We start from the raw sequence: 21,299 nt of genomic DNA, 5'->3' as shown, positions 1-21,299 counted from the left end.
GGTACATTTTTAGTCATTATAATGATTAGGAGCAGTTGTGAGGGCTGGGGATGCTAGATGTCCAGGACTGAATTGTACATACCAGGAAAATTAAAAAGAAAAAAGGTCCCATATGCTGCAGGCCATTCATATATCCTACTGGATATTCACACAAGTGAAAAATCTATAATTAAGTGAGTCCAGACACCAACTCTATTGCACATATTTCTGTAAATTATTTTTTACCCACTTTTAATTTCCAGGACTCCTTACTGGGATCTACTGTGTAAATCAAAGTAAGACTGCTTTTTTGTTTAGAAGTTTCCCAAGAGATGCTCACCATATTGGAAAATCATGTCACCACTGGTGCTATTGACCAATATGGAATGTCTCTCTGATCCCCCATTCATATGTTAAAACGTAACCTCCAATGTGATGGTAGGTAATAAGGCCTTTGCGAGGTACTTAGGTCATGAAGGTAGAGCCTCCATTAGTGGGATTTAGTGTCCTTACAAGAGAGATCCCAGGGAGTTCCCCTGCCCTGTCCACCATGTGAAGACATAGTGAGAAGGCACCATCTCTGAACCAGAAAGCAGGTTCTCACCAGACACCAAATCTGCCAGCACCATGATCTTGGTCTTTTAGCCTCTGGAACTGACTAAGAAATAAATTTCTGTTGCTTATAAGCCACCTAGTCTATGGTATTCTACTATAGTAACCTGAACCAAGACATTTGGCAATACCGTTCTAGGACTTGAGTTGACAACACAAACCACATTTATCACTCTGTAGTTTCTGCTACTGGATTTTATTCATAATGAATACTTCATTATGTCTTACTACATAGCCATATCCAGGCATTACTATTTGGAAAACATAAAAATATATTTCTTTTATGTTCAGTGAGGGCATTCTATCAATTTAAAAATTTCTTTGTATGGAGAAAGGCTGTTAGGGAAAAAAAGAGTAAAATCAAAATAAAGTGCTGAGTATAGTTAGGAGTACTGTAGCAATATTGGCTTCTTGGTTGTGACAAAGGTATTACAATAACATTAGATGTTAACAGTAGAGGAAATAAGGTGAGGGATACCTGGGCAATTTTTATACTATCTTTGAAAGTTTTCTGTAAATATGAAATTATTCTAACCAAAAATTTCTTATTAACAAGTTTACCTTTAGAGATGCATAGAGATTTCGAATTTGGAAAACTGTTCCTCCATTTCTGTTAACATTAGTTTTCTAAACTGTCAGGCTGAACTACTAACTTGATGTTTTCATATGTCAAATAACAGCTAAATATGAACAAGTTCGTATGGTTTATCCTAGAATAGTGTGGGGCGAGTTTACCAAACTGTATTACAAAGCTGAGAAAAAATGTACTTTTCATTTTCAGAAGTAAAGAGAAATGAGTTGCAATCTACTGCACATACCCACATGCACTTCTTCGCAAAGTCTCCCCATGGTTATAGTATATTACCTATGATTTTGATTTGAAGCTAGTAATGGAAGGTGTTTCAACATAATTTATTATTAAAAAAAAGAGTTGAGTCTGAGACCATTGAAAACCACTAAACCACTGAACTAAACAAAGCATTAGTAAGTGGAAGAGACAGATTACAGCATAGTTTATCTGTGAAGCTTACACTAAATTCCTATGCAGAAGAAAAGAATGAAAGGAAAAAAACAGAGTATTTGTAACCCTTAATGATAAGTCTTCCTTCTTTTTCTTCTGCAGGGTGGTCTTCAGTGAGCTCTTTGATCAGTGAATTAAATTCCTAGTAAAAATCTGGTGTTAAAGAGGACACAGTAAGAAAAATTTCATGTTTTTACAGAAGGCCTATGAAATTCTTGAGCACATTCAGCTTTTGAAAACACATGTAAGGGGAGGAACCTAACAGCAGTAGAAAAAATAAAAAGCCAGAAAAGCAACTGATAGGTTTACTATAAAACACTCACTCACCTGTGCACAAATCTGATGCATGACATGACCAAATTCATGGAAGTAAGTCCGCACCTCATCATGCCTCAGGAGAGAGGGACGACCAGCTATTGGCTGAGAGAAGTTCACCACAAGGGCAGCCACCGACATCATGCGGCTCCCATCAGGGAGGAGGCAGCCGGGCTGGAGACCAAAGCAGGCTGCGTGGTTGTACTTTCCTTCCCTGGGAACCAGAAGCATTGTTGGTGAGATAGGAACGCTCTTCTCTAGCAACAACATTGCTGTGACCTCTCTCAGTCATTAAGTCTTATTTGATACCAGAGGACACTTTGGAACATGTAATCCACCCTTTAGAAAGTAGGTCAGCATTTTATTAAAATGGACAAACTAAAACTAAGCAAATAAAAACCCCACTATCACTTCACATGAGTTATATTGCCAAGGTTTCTTCTGTTGAAAAATCTTAATGTAAGAATTAAGAATATACACCACACCTACTGTAGAGCTCAGTGTTTAATTTATTTTAATGGGATCTTGCTTTTCTCCTTCAAAGATGGTGTCACTAAACACTAAACTGTGTTGAAGCAAGCTTGAGGTAAAAGATATAGTTTGATACACTAGGTAGTTTTTTCTTAAAGTGAGAATTGATAAAAACCAAATACCAGACAATAAGTTTTTCCTTTTATTCAAGGAAGGAAGAATAAGTATTCACAAGTAAATGAGCTCCTTTTATAAACTAGTCAGGACTTTTTGAAACAGAATACTTTTAGTTAGCTTAGGAAAAAGCATAAATTATACTATAAAGTGGTCTATTCTTGGACAATGGGGTATCAGTGATGGTCTCTCCAAAAGCTATGTGCAACTGGACTTTATTCTAGAAGTAGGCTTTCTTCTTCTTCTTTTTTTTTTTTTTCCTCAGAAAACTAATGGTACTTTCAGGTTTGGGGTAGAACTTTTAATTTGATTTGTTTTGATTTATACATACATTTTTTTGTTTTATCTTTACTTGCTGACTACTCGTCTTTTTCGCCCCCCACTGATACCATTCAATTAAAAAAATAAAAAAAAAAAAACTAGCCTTTTCCAGCTTTCTATTATGAGGCATAAAGCTGAAAAGTGTGTTGTTCCTATATCTGTATAACAATATGCTGCACAATCTCCAAATCACAACTTTTCTTGAATTTATCAGAAATCGGAAGGCAATCAACTAACTCACAATCTAAGACAGATGACTTTAAGGAGAGAGGAAGTGAGGAAGCAAGCATTTTTTCACCTGGGGCAAATACTACAAACACCAGTGAGAAAAGTCTTTTAACAAATTGTTAGGGGCACCTGGGTGGCTCAGTAGGTTAAGTGGCTGACTCTTGGTTTCGGCTCAGGTTACATCTCACAGTTTGTTTGTTCGTTCGAGCCCCACACTGGGCGCCGTGCTGACACCTCAGAGCCTGCTTAGGATTCTTTCTCTCTCCCGCTCTTTCTGCCCCTCCCCTGCTTGCTCGCTCTCTCTCAAAATAAACAAACAAACACAAATTTATAAAAAAAACAAAACTGTTAAAGGCCATCGTGGGCCAGCAAAACAGGGAGACACTGGGAGATATATATATATATATATATATATATATATATATATATATATATAAATAATATAGCCATTTGCAGGGTCTTCTCCCTGGACACACACAAAAGGACGGTAGCAGGATGACAGCCCTGAGACAGCATCAGTCTTGATGTAGGCCTGGGGATAGGGAGCCTCTACCTTGATAAAGGAATGAAGCACTGCCTTCTGGGAGGAAAGGCAACAAACCCTGTTGTCCTATCAGCACTGGTGAAAACCCACTGCCACTGGGAAAGAGAAGAGAAAAAAACCTCTACTTCTGAAGGAAGGACAGGGACATAGTGTGGACCCAGACATACCACTGAGGGTGGGGCGGGACCACTGAACAGGCTGAATCATCCCTGAGCAGGGACATGGGAAGGGAAGGCGGAGAGAGAAGGGGAGAGAACCCATGAACATGTACACCAGAAACTGTACAACGAATGTCATAAAATTTTCATCCAGCCAACCTTCTGGTTGTTCAATGGGCTAATCAGTGTTTCTGGAAGAATTTTGTGTAGTTAGCTGGAAATGCATAAAGAGATCCATAAATCTTATTTTTAACGGGGGAAAAATAACTAAAGTAATCTGGAACATGTATATCCTGTTATATTTTATACCTCTTGGTACATTATGAAAGGCTAAAAACGTATCCTCCCCACACCCCCTCCAAAGTATTCCTAATTTGAGAGTAATGTCAGTGCTACTATGTTAGAGAGACAAGGGTTGAGATATTTGGAGAATTTTTAAAGTGTAAGAATAGCTTAAAATCAAAGATTTTCTATCAACTTAAAAATCAGTGCCATTGAGGGGTTTTTAATCTTTCCTTTCAAAAAATAAACTTGACACATTTAATTTTAAGGGATTCTTTATTCTAAGGTTTTGCCTTTTCACATATTGTTTATAAAATGATGTGGATTTAAAAAAAAATGTCCTTTCCTTATCAAGCATCTTCTATCGGAACCATCAGAATACTTTTGTTTTTCTTTTGAAGATCTCAGTATTCAATGAAAAAAATTGAAATGTGATTAAAAAAAAGTAACTGGTCTTTCTTAGACCTATTCCAAAAATCCTTTTTTGAGTCACAACACAAATTACCCTACCTTACTTTTATGGAGTGACAGGAAGGTGACAGGAAGTGAATATTAAGTAGGTCACTACTTTCACAAGAGATCAGCTTCTGATCCCCATACCAGTGCTGGTAGGAACGGCTAGATATTAGAGTATGAAAGAAATCAATGATATGTTGGCAGGGAGACAGCAGGATGGGGTGGCAAGAACTGCTAACTTTGACACTGGAAGTAGAATTTGGGGACAGTTACAGAAGACTCCAAGGTTGAAGGATCTCTCCTGAAAGAATTCTTGCTTAAAATTGTATGCTGACACTCTTCAATTAAAAATAGATCCATCTACATTTGACAAGGGCTTATTTTTAGACCATATCAAAAGTGAAATTAAGTCCATAAAACATTGGGATAAGACATCACTGTCCGTCCACTTGTCTGAATGGCATAGTTATTCAGCCTCCTTCCCAGCAGCTACCCAAAGTCACCTAAAGTCTGTGGATTAAAAACTTGTTTATGCTGCTCAAGTAGGGGGATACTGTAATTTCCTTTGGCCTATTTAGTAAGATGAATTGGTAATTGGTTAACAGGCTGGCTTTGGTTTAGAAAGGAGCTTAGAGGGGCGCCTGGGTGGCTCAGTCAGTTAAACATCCGACTTTGGCTCAGGTCATGATCTCGTGGTTTGTGGGTTGGAGCCCCGCGTTGGGCTCAGAGCCTGGAGCCTGCTACAGGTTCTGTGTCTCCCACTCTCTGCCCCTCCCCCACCTCTCAAAAATAAATAAACATTAAAAAAAATGTTTAAAAAAAAAAAAAGAAAGCAACCTAGAGAGAATGTGATTCAAATCCTTTCATGTCTGATGAAACAGAGTCCATAGTTACCACATGTTTCAGAGATAGTATTTTGAATTCTTATCATTGGCTGAATACCTAGCCTGGGTGATATGCATATACAGCCTGATGCACAGAACAATCCTATAAAGGGATCACCAGCCCCATACTACAGAGGAAGAGATGGAGTCTCAAAGAGATTAAGTCACTTAAGCATCCCAACTCAATTTGAATGACTACAAAGACTGTGGTATTCTTACTGTATTACGCTGCCTCTCAGCCAGACTCAGGGAAGTGGCCATAGACTGAAGAGTACTGGCAGACAGATTACCTGAATAACAAATATTTTGGGGGCCAATTTAAAATTAAGTAAGTGTAGTACACAAACTAGATAATGATGATAACGATGATAACAGCTGCAAATTGCTGCAATTGCTATATGCTGGGTAGTCTTCCAATTAATGTTTTGCATGTGATTAATCATTTTATCCTTCTACAAAGCAGGTAGAAGTAACATTCCTGTTTTATCGGACCTATAATATAGGTAAAGAAACTGAGGCGCAGGAACATTAAGTAAGTTGCCTAGTAAGTATCAGAGCCAGTCTCTCTGGCTTCAGAGCTTGTATCTCTACTTGCATTATGGAGAACCACACAAGAGAACTCTGGAAGACAAGAGTCTTAATCTGGGTAGGAACTGAATCCCTAAGGTCCCTTTCTTCCAACAACGTGATCCTCAGTACCTTGGATAGAGGTCCAAGTAGAACTGTCCCAGTACTTCTCCTGTGGCTTTATCCTTCACAGTGTAAAGTGTAACACTTGTATTCCACACATGAGCATCTGCCACTTGCTCAAATGAAAGCCCCAACAACTCCTGGTAGATGTTGAGTAAGCCTTCAGTGACCACTTCAATTGGGAAGTATTCCTTGAGTATCTCTTGATCTATGGAATACTTGAGTTCTTCCGTCTGAGTCATGTAGTAATGGAGATCCCAGGCGTTGATTTTCCCATCATATTCAAAACCTCTCTCTTCACATTCCTTTTTCTTCAAATTCAAAATAAACTCTCGCTCTGCCTCACCCAAGGGTTTTAATTTCTGGCTTAAATCATCTGTGAGGGAAGTGAGAAAAGTCAGTGATTTACTGCTTCTGGGAGCAAGCACATTCATACATATACTGCTGTTTTAGCATGGTGCTTCCTGCTTTGAATACTTGATACAGATAATTGGGAGCAAGGAAGGGCGGAAGGAAAGAGGGAGGGAGGGATGGATAGCAGGCTCTGTTATGACAGTACGGCTGTTCTTTTCAGGGTAATTTATTTCATGGCTCCTTGCCCTCCCATTTTTTTTAGCACCAGCCAAACCAGGCCATAACTTCCTCACACCATCAACAAAGCTCAAGTTTATCTCAGAGAACTCTGACTCCAGAGTGTTATAATTCAGGAAACAAAACAATAGTGCAACCAGCTCATATACATGATTATTCTTCAATGAGATTAGACTCCTGAAAAAGCCAGGGAAAATAAATCAGATGTGACCTGGGATCACTATTAGTAAAAACTACTCAACGCCTAAACACCATGGGTTTATCACTAATCCCTTCCTATGAAGAACGTCTAATTGGACACTTTTAGCAATTCCACTTTTTAGATGGATGCCACAATTTATATACTGTGGTTAATTCTATTTTAATTTCTCCCTAATTTATTTTAATTTAAAATTGGCATATTCCCATCTGAGTTACCCTCTTGCCGCCTGTATTCACACACTCTCTCACAGTTTTAGTCAGAACTGTATCGCTTTGTATACTCCCTAAGTTTCCTTCTTTCTCCTTACAGCATTCCTCATGCTGTTGGCTTCACCTTACACTCTGGGGCTCCCTTTCAAATTGCCATGTCCCCTACAGGACCAAACACACATTTATCTTACATATGTGACAAAGAGTAAAGGATAAATACATAATAAGAACATACACAGTTAGCCAAATACAGTTCAACACTCAAAGACAAAGAAAAATGGAAATACAAAACAGATTTAAAAGAGACCCAACCTAGAAAGGCTGTTACATGGCTTGTACTCTTTGCAGTGTTCATTTCAAGGACAAAGTCAGCATGTGTGCTGTAGCCGAGGAGTTTGGCTACCTTGGCCCGCAGTGGGAGTAGCTGCTGCAGAATTAAGGTGTTTTCCTGGTAATAAACAACAAAAACAAAGATTAATAATTCACTGTATCCAAAGAACTAAAAGGAAGTTATTACATGTGTTTTGGGGTTGGTAAACTGTCAAATATTTTTAGACCATCTCAACCTTGTAATAAATTACTCCATTTCAGTGTTACAGACATTTTTAAAATTCATGATCCAGGGGTACCTCGATGGCTCAGTCAGTTAAAGGTCCAACTTCAGCTCAGGTCATTATCTCACAATTCATGGGTTTGAGCCCTGCATCGGACTTTGTGCTGACAGCTCAGAGCCTGGAGCCTGCTTTGGATTCTGTATCTCCCTCTCTTTTTCTGCCCCTCCCCTGCTTGTGCTCGCTCTCTCTCAAAAATATTTAAAAAAAAATTCATGATCCAATTTTATTTCTGAAATAATTGACTTTTTAAGCCTCAGGGGACTCCTATGAGGTCTTAATAAAATTTTAGGTACTGTAAACTTAAGAGTTAAAATGTATTAGGGTGCCTGGGTGGCTGAGTAGGTTAAGTGTCTGACTTCGGCTCAGGTCATGATCTTATGATTTGTCAGTTTGAGCCCTGAATCAGGCTCTGTGCTGACAGCTCAGAGCCTAGAGCCTGCTTTGGATTCTGTGTCTCCCTCTCTCTCTGCCCCTCAGCTGCTCGCACTCTGTCTCTCTCTCAAAAATAAATAAACATTAAAAAAAAAAAAAAGAGTTAAAATGTATAAAAATGTATTCTTAAGGACCACAGTGATTCCACATTTAATTTCATTGACAAGACTATAACAAATGTATATGTACATTAAGTTGTTTTTTTGGTGGTTAAATATATATATATATATATATATTCATATATGTATATTTGTCACTTTAACTTCACATATAGTATGGCTATTTAAAAAAATAGTATTAATGAGGATGTGAAGAATTTGGAAACTCTGTGTGTTACTGATGTGAATATAAAAAGTATAGCTGCTATGGAAAACAGTATTGCAATTCCTCAAAAAATTAAACACATAATTACCATATGATACAGCAATTTCACTTGGGGGTATACATCCCAAAGAGCGGAAGCAGGCACTCAAACAGATATTTGTACACCTGTGTTCACTACAGCATTATATGAATATTAGCCAAGTGGTGAAAGCATCCCAAATGTCCATCAGTGGATGAATGGAAAAAGAAAATGTGGGGCACCTGGGTGGCTTAGTCAGTTGAGTATCTGACTTCGGCTCAGGTCATGATCTCGCAGTTTGTGAATTCAAGCCCACGTCAGGCTCTATGTTGACAGCTTGGAGCCTGGAGCCTCTTCAGATTCTGTGTGTCTCTCTCTGCCCCTCCCCCACTTGCACTCTGTTTCTCTCTGTCTGTCTCAAAAATAAACATAAAAAAAAAGATAAAGAAGAAAGGGGCATCTGGGTGGCTCAGTCGGCTAAGCATCTGACTTCAGCTCAGGTCATGACCTTGCCATTTGTGAGTTCAAGCCCCACGTTGGGCTCTGTGCTGATAGCTCGAGCCTGGAGCCCACTTTGGATTCTGTGTCTCCCTCTCTCTCTACCCATCCCCAGCTTGCGCTCTGTTTCTCTCAAAGATAAATAAACATAAAAAAAAGAAATTAAAAAAAAAAGAAAATGTGGTATATACGTATAATGGAATATTATTCCATCTTAAAAAGGAAAAGAAATTTTGACACATGCTAAAATATGGATAAACCTGGATAAAATATGGATAAAATATGGATATGCTAAGTAAAATAAGGAGGTCACAAAAGGATAAATATTCTGATTCTACTTACATGAGGTTCCTAGAGGAGTCAAATTCATAGAGCCAGAAAGTAGAACAGTGGATGCCACGGGGAGGGGGCAGGGGGATTCAGAGTTAGTGTTTAATGGGTACAGAGTCTTAGATGAGAAAGATGAGCAAGTCTGAAGACACATGGTGGTGATTGTTGCAGAACAATGTGAAGGGACTTAATGCCGTAGAACTCTCTACACTTACAAATGCTTCAGGGATTTGTCTCAAATTATAACAAACATTTTTTTTTTTTTTTTTGCTTTCTGTATGTATTAAGAATACAATTAATGATATTGCTTTATTTATTTTAGCAACAAAAGGAAGAGTAATCCCATGGAGAAAGCAAATAAATGTTGGGGCTAAAGAAAAATTACCCCCAATGATTAAATCAGCAAATTTATTTACAGACATGTTTCTAAAGAAGATCACACACTGGGGTTAGTCTACCTGGGTTCATAATTAGGCTCCACCATTTGAGCCTTTGAGAAGTCCTTTAACCTTTCCAAGCCTAATTTTTTCGTTTGTAAGATGTGGCTAATAAAAGTAGCTAAGGCACAGTGTGATAATGAAGATTCAAGTAAGAATATAGGTCAAGTGTACAGAAAAGTACCTGGTACAAGAGCAAATACTACATATAGTCAGTTCAGCATCTGACTCTTGATTTTGGCTCAGATCATGATCCCAGGGTTATGAAATCAAGCCCTGCATTGGGCTCTGATGAGCATGGAGCCATGCTTAAGATTCTCTCTCTCTCTCCCCCTCTCCCCTGTTCATACACGCTCTAAAATAACAAAACAAAACAAAAAAAACCTTCAAGTATGGAAACATGGATAAGAGAAACACGTAATATAATTCTTCAAGTTCTAAAATTAACTAGTTTGAGGAAGGGGGCAGGAGGGAAAAATATAATATAATTAACTAGTTTGAGTTTTTCTTCCATCTTTTTCAGTTATCCCAGACCTCTCTGGACTGCCAATTTTCTCCAAATACTCACCCTCCCCCATTCTTTCTTACAGTAATAGAATTTCCTGAGGTTTTGCCGGACACATGGTACCCTGACTGCCTTCCCTACCCTTCCTTAAAACTAGTTGTGGCCACGTGATACACAATGGGACAAGGGACTGTCAATGAGGTGATGAGTGAAATTCCTGGCTCATCTCTTTATAGAGGCTTATCTCACCAGCTGTTAAATGCAGACGATGATGACCTTAAAAGCCACAATAGCGAGGACTGCAGAACTATCCCTTCCAGGGCGGATCACTCATCTATGTACTGTTAGTTGCAAGGCAAATAAACCTTTCTTTAAAAATTGTGTAAAACAGGGGCACTTGGATGGCTCAGTTGGTTGAATGTCCAATTTTGGCTTGGGTCATGGTCTGGTAGTTTGGGAGTCTGAACCCTGAGACAAGCTCACTGCTGTCGGCGTGGAGCCTTGGAGCCTGCTTTGAATCCTCTGTCCCCCTCTGTCTGCCCCTCCCCACTCATGCTCTTTCTCTCAAAAAACAAATAAACTTAAAAAAAATTGTGGTAAAACATATATAACGTAAAATATGCCATTTTAACTATTTAAAAATTATTTAAGAACTTTATTAACAGGCGCTTGCCAACTGTTGACTTTTTGAAAAAATCAATTTTTGAAAAAATCAAGTTGTAAACTTTCATTACACATTAAAAATGAGATTCTTAAAAATCTCAACTTGACCAGATAGGAAAACAGTTTAAAAACCTTTAAAGACATATTGAGAAAAATCAGGCTTAAATTTAAAAAAAATATTGGTCATTACCAAAAAGAGATGTCTTTAGGTAAAAATAATAAAAACCCATGTTGCATAGATAATGCAGATTAGAAGTTTTAGTCATCTGTTCAATGGACAAAAGGCAAGCACTTCAGGTCTTCAGCTCCAATCTTTTGTCCATTTCTTTTTTTTTTTTTTATGTTTTAATTTTTACACTTGAGAGACAGAGAACAAGCAGGGCATGGGCAGGGAGAAAGAGACAGAATCTAAAGCAGGCTGTAGGCTCGGAGCCGTCAGCACAGAGCCCAATGCGGGACACAAACTCATGAACTGAGATCATGACCTGAGCCAAATGCATAACCAACTGAGCTACCCAGGTACTCCTTGTTCATTTCTTATTGTTGGAATTTCATATTCACTTCTTGTGGAAGGATGAAACCATATGATGGTAGAGAAGGTAAGCCGGCATTTACTCAGCCAGCAGACTACTTCTCAGCCTATAGATTTGGCTGCTTTGGTCTCTGTGCCATCTTGTGGCTTAGGGTTTTCTGGTTGCCTGTATGGGTCACTGAAGTTGTATCGGCAGTGACCCTGAGGTGGCTGCTGACACTGGGTCTCATCTTGATTTTCCTTACTGTCTTCACTGCCATCCTCTCTAGGCTGTCTCTGGAGAGGAGGACCCCTGTAGAGTTGTGGTCTGCCTTGCTCTCCTTCACTCTACTTGCCAGTGCCCTCTAGCACTTCTCCCTGCACGGGAGGGTTGGAAGACTGGTTGGCGACCCTGGCAGGTAGGAACCATGGCCTGCAGGAGGGCAGGCGTGGTAGGGTCTGGCCTTCGGGAGCACCATTCCAGCCCTTCTCTCCCAGTCCCCACCTCACTATTCTGGTACTTCTGTGGGTAACTGTGGGGAGGAGCCCCATGACAGAGAATCAGTAACAGTTACCATCAGCTGTGCATTTACTGCCTAGCGCTGGGGCTCCATGAGGGCCTGTCACAATTGCTGCCTCCATACCCTTTCCTTCTCCAACACCAAACTCCAGTCTCTCCCTCTCCTACACTGTGCAGGTATCTCCCTGGGTTATTCTTTTTTTTTTTTTTTTAATGTTTATTTATTTATTTTGAGAGAGGGAGAGAGAGAGAGAGAGAAAGCATACATGAATGGGGCAGAGGGACAAAGAGAGAGGGACAGAGCATCTCAAGCAGGCTCCATGTTCAACATGGAACCCAATGTGGGGCTCGATCCCACAACCATGAGATCATGACCTGAGCTGAAATCAAGAGTCAGATGCTTAACCCACTGAGCCACTCAAGTGCGCCCACACCGGGTTATTCTTTATGGCAGTCTGGAGCAGAAACGCATCTTCCTTGGTCTCATTTCTGTTGATGAAACCACAATTGTTTCTTACACGCTGAACCACTGGACAGTTCCAAAAATCTTCGTTGTGATGACCTGTCTCTGCCGACCACAGAGGTGAGGGGGCCTAGGGTCTGCAGAGCAGAGGGTGGGTGAGGGCTGGGTCCCCCTCTCCCTGCTCGTGGTGGCCGTGATGGTGACTGGGCTGGCTGAGGTAGCTGTATCTCCTCGGGGTGTGATGCGAACTGGCCAGTGGGGGCTGGGCTGCTCAGGGCTCTCTGCTCCTACTCCCGCTGGAACTCCCATTTTAAACATTTTTCAGTGTACAATTCAGTAGCACAAATTGCATTTATGCTATTGTGCAACCACTACTACTATCTGTTTCCAAAACTTTTCCAACACTCCAAACGGAAACTTGGTAACCATTAAACAGCAATTCTCCAGTGTCCCCAACCTCTGCCAACCACTAATCCTTTCTCAAGAGAAATAACTTTTATCTTATTTGAGTCACTATGCTTTTGGCTGGCTTTTGTTAGCTGCTTAACCTGTAACCTTATACCCACAGAGGTTGTTATTAGGAATAGGGTGCTGCTATAAGAAAAATGAAAAATGTACGGGAATGGAAGGTAAGGACAAAGTGCAGGCTGGGAGGGTGACAATCCTTATACCCCATGGTAACATTTGTTAAAGCTATTTCATAGCATTACTTGGAAGGCAGGGCAATTACCTACAGAGTCTTAGCTCTAGGGGAACTGTTGGGGGAAAACTAACAATGTTGGTGCATGTTTGTTGTTATCTGTGGCTTTTAGAAAGACTACATAAGAGAGATGAACTCAAGTTCTCAAGTGAGAAGCGATCAGTTTGCAAAGATGGAAGGAAAAGACTTCTACCAGCAGAGATTCTGTCTATGGCCCACAATCTGGGCCTTCAGACGGCTGGAAAAGCTGACTGTACTCCTAACATTGGGAGAAAAGACTCACTCAGAGTTACTGAATTGTAGAGATGCATTTGAGAATGTTGCCTTCCTCCTCAAGCCTACTGTTTCAGAAAGCCCCAAAACAGACTCCATTAAATTGAAAAAAAGCAGGACGGATAGGATATAGGAGCCAATATAAAAAGATCTGGTAGGTGTAAGAAATGTTGACCAAAACATTATTTGGGTGTAATCGTTTTAACATGGATCTGACTAGAAGCAAACAGACAATAAACCTACTAAGTTTTTGAGGGAATTGTATTACCAAAGGCATCATGAACTTGGCCTACAAAAGCTTGAGGTTATTTGATCCCTAAAGCAATCCTCAGGTGTCAAACCAGCATCAGCAGGAATCTTTATTAGTAGCTACCCAGGATATGGTCATGGAAGGTAACAGGCAAGAAAGAATTTCTGGCAGGTAAAACCAGGCGTCATGGAGTACAATTGCTAAAACAAACTCCTATTGGAAAAAAAACCCAAATAACTTTAATGACCTATCCAAGGAACTTCACCAGAGCTTTTTGAAAACTGGTATAGGCCTATGTTTCTCATGCTTTCCTTTTCCAAACAGGAGCTTTTAGTGTGGTTATTCTGTTCCTATTCTATCAGTGGGTGTGCATGGTGGGGATGAATGGACGAGACAACTTGTCCTCTCTTTCACAGGCTGCTAGATAATGAGAAGCTACAAGTGGGGAGGACTCCAGACATCCAGGGGCTTGAGCTCAAGGCAGTAACTGGTTAGAATCTGACATATGGTGAATAGGTTCTATATCTGGGGGAAAAAAGGAGTTATCTGCAGAGCCAGAGAGGCAGACTGTGGTGGAGCTGGCTAGTTGACTCTGAGAATGCATTTCTATTTCTTCCTTTTTTGGTAATAGAATTCCCTGAGCTGAGCCAAAGACTGCCAACTAAAGTCTATACTTCCCAGGTTCTCCTGCAGCTAGATAAGGCTACATGATGGAATCTTGAGTCAATGGGATGTGGATGGAGTTGATGTATGTCATTTCCAGGTCTTCTTAAAAGTGCTGTCTCTGTCCTTTATTTTCTTTCTTCCCAAGAAGCTGGGAAATGGTGACAGCTGGAATGGCCTTGGAAGTCACTTGTTGAAGACAGGTGCTCCACGAGCCCTTGACTAGCAACTTAGTGAAAGAATACAACTTTTAGTTTATTTAACCCATTCTATTTTTATTAGAATAGCATAGGATATGGCCACATTGAGGCTGCTAATGAGCAAGGGAAAAGCTAAAAGCTTTCAGGAATTAGGAGGCATAATACTCACACAAATAAGTGTACTGGTCTCTGAGCTAACTCTGACACTGGTAAACAAAGCAAACCTCTTTCTTAAAATCTTCCATAAAGACAAAAGACAAACATTTAGAGTACCTCTTTGCACCTTGTATTAAAAGCCATTTCCATCTTCCTTCTGGTTTCAGGAATGCAACATTTCTTCATGACGGGAAAATAGTGTGGATATTTTAAGGTAATTTTATACTTGTCATCATCTGTCTTTTCTAAACTGTCAATGAAATCATCAGGAAGAGCACCTGCAAAAAATCATTTTCTCATACATCAATTTCTTCCACTCATTATTGGTTGATTTAGCATTGGCATGATGCCTTTAAGAATCTCTAGGAATTCTGTAGAGTAATTGAAGTTCAAGTAAAATAATGACAATCCTTATAATATCATTTGGATGTTACCGGATTGGGGGTGGTAGTTAGAAGACAGGTGGCTTAGGAGGTGGTAATTCAAAACATGAATAGGCTTCAGTGCACTGGTACAGATGGTGTTTTGATGGAGAACAGGCAAAATTAAGCCAAGAAAGATCCAGAACAGATTAAGAAGACACTAGGTTAAGTGACAATGTAGGGGACATTATAAGGCAAAAAAAATGTCAAGGCACTGAAGGCTGTTAAATACCAGTGTAATTTACCAAGAAATATTATGAAATCTCCTTTGAACTGTCTCTAAAAACAGTATACACTCTTATTAGCATAAAATCTATGCATGGTTTGGTTGTCTTTTCTGTAGAAAGCATGATGGGCTCTGTAGAAGGCACTGGTTCATTTTTTAAAAAATTCTTTCAACTCTGATTTGACAAATTATGAGGTAACATTATTTGCCTAAATTATATTATTTAATCCAGAAAAAAAAAAAACAACACAGGATTTTACCAAGTTCGGCCTTAGAAAATACAAGGAAGGTATCATCCTCATTGAGATTTTTGTTGAAGTCAATACATAGCTCACTCATTCTTTTCTTCATTGCTTTGATTTCCTGAACAGAGGATACAAATACAGAACATGAACAATAAAATGAAATTTTGATTTTTATTGTCATTGGTCAAGTAAGTTTCACTTTTATATGAAGACTGGCTTCTATACCCAACTATCAGGAAGTACTTTTTTTAAAGGCATACTTGAGGAGTGCTTGGGTGGTCAGTCGGTTGAGCGTCTGACTCTTGATTTCAGCTCAGGTTTTAATCTCAAGGTTTGTGAGTTTGAGCCCTACATCAGACTCCGTGCTGACAGTGCAAAGTCTGCTTAGGATGCTCTCTCTCCCTCTCCCTCTGTCCCTCCCCTGCTTGTGTTCTCTCTCTCTCCAAAGTAAATAAATAAATATTAAAAAAAAAATAAAGATATGCTTGATACAACAGTTCCCTTGCAGTCTTCTCTGCTATGTCCATGAGTATCTGTATGCAACATGTACAAAAAGGCAATTCCAGTGATGCAGTAGAAATTAGCTGTAAACTTGTAAGAGCTAAATAAATTTAGGAGGGATAGTCAAAGTGCACTCTGGCACATGGTATATACGCAAAATAAATAGTTGCTGGGTGAATGGATCAATCTAGTAGCCTATTAATAATTAACATATTTCTAATCTTTTCCAATTCAAAGTTTTAATGTAGAAATCAGTATTTGGTGCTGAAGTAAACCAAGAGATAAGAAGTGCAAATTAATTCTATAGTTGCTTTGGAAAAAAGGCTATATCTTAGTGTTACAGAGCTTTGTAAACTGAGGTGATTTATGGGACCTAACATATGTATAAAAACTATTAAGTGGGAAATCAAAGGAAGAAAAAAAAAAGGAAACCACAAGAAAAAACATGAAACATTTTTATTAACCTGTCCCATCTTCTAAAAATGCTAGATAATGAAATTTACATAAACCATAATGGTTCTCAAAGCATGGGCCTGACCAGAAGCCTCAATATCACCTGGGAATTTATTAGAAATGCTATTCTTTTTTTTTTTTTTTCTTGAGAGACAGAAGAGAGAGAGAGAGGGGCAGAGAAAGATGAAGGGAGAATCTTAAATGGGCTCCATGCCCAGTGTAGAGCACGAAGCAGGGCTCGATCGCACATCTATGAGATCATGACCTGAGCTGAAATCAAAAGTCGGATGCTCAACCAAGTGAGCCATCCAGGTGCCCCAGAAATGCATATTCTTGAGATTCACACCAAACCAATGAAAACACAAACTCTCAGACATGAAGCCCTGTACTCAGAGCTTTAAAAGCTTTCCAGGTAATTCTGTTGCACGCTAAATTTGAGTCGGCTGACTTAACACATACTGCGCAATATTGTTTTTGGACACTCTGGTTGTCACCCCAAACTCCCTTCCCCTCTCCCTCATTCTACAGTAGCCATGTAGATTGGGTGGGACCTGATCCTATCTGAAGTTCCAGGGGTGTGACTCTATACCAGTTAGGATATCAATTGGGATGGGACTGGTTCAGGTAAGCCAGGCCTGGCATTATCCTCACTAAAAGGGGATTTGGGATTTGGCATATGATCGAATCTGGGCCACCACTAAGACATGAGGGGAGGTTTGATGGAGACTTCTCTATGTCCTTCTGGATGGTGGAACTTCCCAGTTATACAAGCAAATAAATCTCCTGTTGTTTAAACTGTGTCAACAGGGTTTTGTGAGCTGTAAGTAAACACATTTTAACTAATACAGTGTTCATGCCCAATAGATTTGATGAGTGACCAGGAAGACAAAAGGTCAGATAAGTGAGATCAGTCACATTGCTCCTATAACGAGGTAAAGACACAAGGTGTTCAAAGGGCATCTGGGTGACAGAAAGGTACCCGTATGTCAGTGGTACCTTCAGTTGTATCTACTATGCTGAACATCACTTGGTTATTTCCTGTTCTACTGGAACAGGAGAATAGAAGAATGACCTGGAAACAAATCATGGGTTTGTTTTTCCTGTCCAAGAAGAATGAGTTAATTCTACAGCTGAGTTTACTAAACTGGGAAGGTGTGATCAGCATTAGACAAGAGACAGTTTGAGAAGCGTTTTTCAGTAGCTAATCTCTCTGGCTTTAAAAGGTATATGCAGTTGGCCCTTGAACAACAGGGATTTGAACTATCCGGGTCCACATATATACAGATTTTTTTCAGTAAATAAATTTCAGTCCTGTCAGTGTTTTTTCTTTTGCTTACAATTTTCTCAATAACATCTTCTTTTTTCTGGCCTTCTTTAAGAATACAGTATATAATACACAAAACATACAAAATACAAGTTAATTGACTACATTATGGATAAAGTTCCTGGTCAATAGGATACTTTAGTAGTTAAATTTCTGGGGAGTCAGAAGTTATATGTGTATTTCTGACTGTGCAGGGGGTCACTACCCTGACCCTCAGGCTGTTCAAGGGTTAACTGTATTAATCATAGGGTATTTCATTCTAAAATGCTTGTATTAAAACTCTCCATCATATAAACATAGGGGAAGGGAAGGAAAAATAAGATAAAAACAGAAAGGGAGGCAAACCATAAGAGACTTAATTATAGAGCACAAACTGAGGGTGGCTGAGGGGAAGTGGGTGGCAGAAGGGGCCAGATGGATGATGGGCCATTAAGGAGTGCACTTGTGATGAGCACTGGGTGTTATCTGGAAGTGATGAATCAGTGAATTCTATTCCTGAAACTAAGACTACACTACATGTAACTAGAATTTAAATAAAATCTTGACAGAAAGAGAATAAAACTCTCCATCATAAAAATTTTATTACCAGAGTGTGCTATCTCTGTATGACCAAGGGAGTGAGGATGCAAATCAACTATTAAGATCTGGAACCAGCTTTAAGAAAATGTAAAGTACAATAGGGAAAATAAACCCAGCACACATGAAACAAAGGTAAAATATACAGGATTAAAAAAAATCATAAGCTGTTTGTCAGTCACCATGAGGTTTACAGGAGTTATAGACTTTTTTTCTTTCTTTTTTTTTTTTTAGGGGTTGCAGAATTTAAAACCACTGACTACCAAATACATTGTAAACGGATTTAATATTATGTGTTATTTTCCATATTACAAATGTGTTACTTGTTTTTTTTTGTTGTTGTTGCTGTTGTTGTTGTATTTTGTTTATTTATTCTTTTTCTTTCCAATAAGAAAAATAAACAGGGTGCCTGGCTGGCTCAGTTGGTAGAGCATGCCTCTTTTGATCTCAGGGTCATGAGTCCAAGCCCCACGATGGGTGTGGAGTCTACTTAAAATAAAACATTTTTAAAAATTAAAAAAAAAAAAAAAAAGAAACAAACTCACATTTTGTACTTGTTCTGGAAGATGGAGCCCATTCCTTTTTCCCATTTTAACTGACTTTTCCAAATATCTTCTGGCTTCAGGTTTTATCTTACCCAGATCACAGGTTTCCTGAAATGAAAGAGCATGACAGCCATTTCTGTACAACACTGCATGGGTATATTATCAACTATGAGACCAAAGCAAATTTATTCATCATCTCTGTTGGGCTATGAAACACATAGGTGATTACGAGGCAGGCTCTTTTGAAGACCTAATTTCTTTTATGCTTAAGTGAGCTTTGCTCATTTAAAAGAGATAAATTAAATAAATAAAAAGCTAACCAGAATTGCTTTGCCTTGCATTAGAAGCAAGAGCGTCTGTACTACTTGAACGTGTGATAATAGAAACATTTGCATAATCTCATTCTGAGCATTCCCTATGACCATGGGCTTTTTCATAAAACATATTCCTTATCGCGAATCATCTGGATTTAATTTTCTATCATTTGGCTAACCTGGCTCCACTTGAGAGGCAGGAATAGAAATAATGGGCAAATTCTACACAAATGGAGAGTGGGACTCTTTTGCCAACATACCAAACAAGGACAGCTGGATAAAACCCCAGCCAAAGACTTCCGGCACTTCAAAAATGCCTTACTGTCGTTTGGCAAGAGAGATCAAGAGACGACAGCAAGCAGCATATGAACAAGTGTCTGGGGAAAATGAGTCAACACTGCACAAAAAGGAAGAAAGCTGGACAGAACATTTGAACCCTTATGCAGCAACACAAACAACATCACTCAAAAGAATGGAGGGCCTTGGAGGAGAATGGAAAATTCCCCCAGCAATAGCAAGGTAATAAAAACACCAGATGTTTCTTCAAAACAGGTGGCATAATATGCATGGCACATCTGGATGGCTGGTCAGTTCATGGTCCTTCGGAAGAAATGGACTGCAGACAGAGTCAGCAGGTGTAATGGACTCAGTTTGGGTGACAGCCAATGAGAGACTTCTGTCTCTAGAGCCTTAGAGATCTACCACTGGGTGCACTCTCTCTCCATGAAGACCTGGGCTGTCCACCCCTGAACTTTATATTTTCCCAACTAAGTGTATCTTTGAAAGAACAGTGCTCAGCTTTAGTGTCTGCATTTTAGACTGTTGGTGCAAGCCTTTGCTGCAATAATTCTGTAATTTTTTACATTTTGTTGCAGCAGGCAAATAGCTGTATTTTAACTGAGGGCACTACTTAATATAACAATCTGTATCTCACTTTGCCTGCCAATAAAAAATTTTATGTCCTGGTACTAAAAAGCACTTGATGTGCATACATTACTCATAGTTTCCTCTGCATTTATTCTCTGTGGAGGCAGAGAACAGTAAGTCTCCTTTTTCTATAATAATCTCCTTTCATAACCATGGAGAACTTCTGAGCATGCTGGCATGACTGGAGTTGGAACCCTCCCTAGTTGGTGTTGGCAAACACTGGGGTCCCCACAGCAGGTGCCTGCAACGGCAAGAAACCCAGAATGGCCAGGGGGACTTAAGTGGGCTGTGGGCTGGCTCCCTCAGGGACGGCTAGCAGTTCAAATCACAGAGTTCATGTGGATGTGATTAACCTGGATTTATCAAGGCCGGTTTTAACAGTACCAGAAAGTATGCCCTAAGGTGTGGGGCATGGCAATAGGAGTTTCTAGAAAGTACAATACTGGATGTTGTAAGGTTAGGGAGCATCTAGGCAGGAGCTATATGTAGCAGGGGCAGAAAAAAAACTGCAGTGAAAAGGGCCTGTCAAGAGTTGCGTTAAGTTGTGAAGGACCCAAATGAGCAGGCTGAGATTGGGAGCAGAGGGCTTTCCCATCAGGGAAGTGGGCCAAGGCAGAAGCCAGGCACACTGCTGCACAGCAGTGTACCACGTACTTGGTTCCTGGGTTTACCTGGTCACACCGGCCCTGACCTGAGAACAGAGGCTCTTCACATATCTCAGCAGCTGACGCGAGCAGAACTCTCACTCTGTGCTAAGCTCCATCAGGAGGGGCTCCCCAACTAGGAGTGCCTGGACTTGCTGTATCTGGGAGCACCAGGGCTGCTACTTCAGACAGCCCAGAAGCGTACTCAGCACAGTAAACTCAAAACTCATGGTCTAGATTAGGTAAAAACTATTGACTCCCCCAAAAAGGTAAGACAAGCATAAACAGGTAGAAGGATGTTCTATGAAAAATCTGCCCTGAATTAGGTCTAATTAAAATATGACTAATCATCTGTACTGAAATAGTTGACTGGGCACAAAAATGACACTTAACAAGATTCTGACTCAATTGTAACCAGGCACCATCT

General features: G+C 39.7%; 1 protein-coding gene across 6 annotated transcripts in view; it reads right to left on the bottom strand.

The window, feature by feature from the left end:
• The window catches only part of NLN (neurolysin), a 122,908-nt gene that overhangs the window by 44,334 nt on the left and 57,275 nt on the right, over nucleotides 1–21,299 (bottom strand). For all 6 annotated transcript variants that reach the window (XR_006218125.1, XR_006218123.1, XR_006218122.1 and 3 more), the window contains exons 4-9: nucleotides 18,988–19,095; nucleotides 15,604–15,706; nucleotides 14,813–14,973; nucleotides 7,450–7,585; nucleotides 6,145–6,511; nucleotides 1,940–2,141 (exon numbers count right to left, since the gene is read on the bottom strand). Coding sequence is in view for 3 of the 6 variants with exons in the window: in XM_042987653.1 (XP_042843587.1) it covers nucleotides 1,940–2,141; nucleotides 6,145–6,511; nucleotides 7,450–7,585; nucleotides 14,813–14,973; nucleotides 15,604–15,706; nucleotides 18,988–19,095 (1,077 nt within the window). In the remaining 3 variants the exon portion in view is untranslated. The remainder of the gene's footprint in view (nucleotides 1–1,939; nucleotides 2,142–6,144; nucleotides 6,512–7,449; nucleotides 7,586–14,812; nucleotides 14,974–15,603; nucleotides 15,707–18,987; nucleotides 19,096–21,299) is intronic.

This window comes from Panthera tigris, chromosome A1 (assembly GCF_018350195.1).
Source record: "Panthera tigris isolate Pti1 chromosome A1, P.tigris_Pti1_mat1.1, whole genome shotgun sequence".
In the NCBI taxonomy this organism is placed as follows: Eukaryota; Metazoa; Chordata; class Mammalia; order Carnivora; family Felidae; genus Panthera; species Panthera tigris.
Note: the sequence above shows the minus strand (reverse complement) of the source record. Positions and strands in the feature narration are given on the sequence as shown.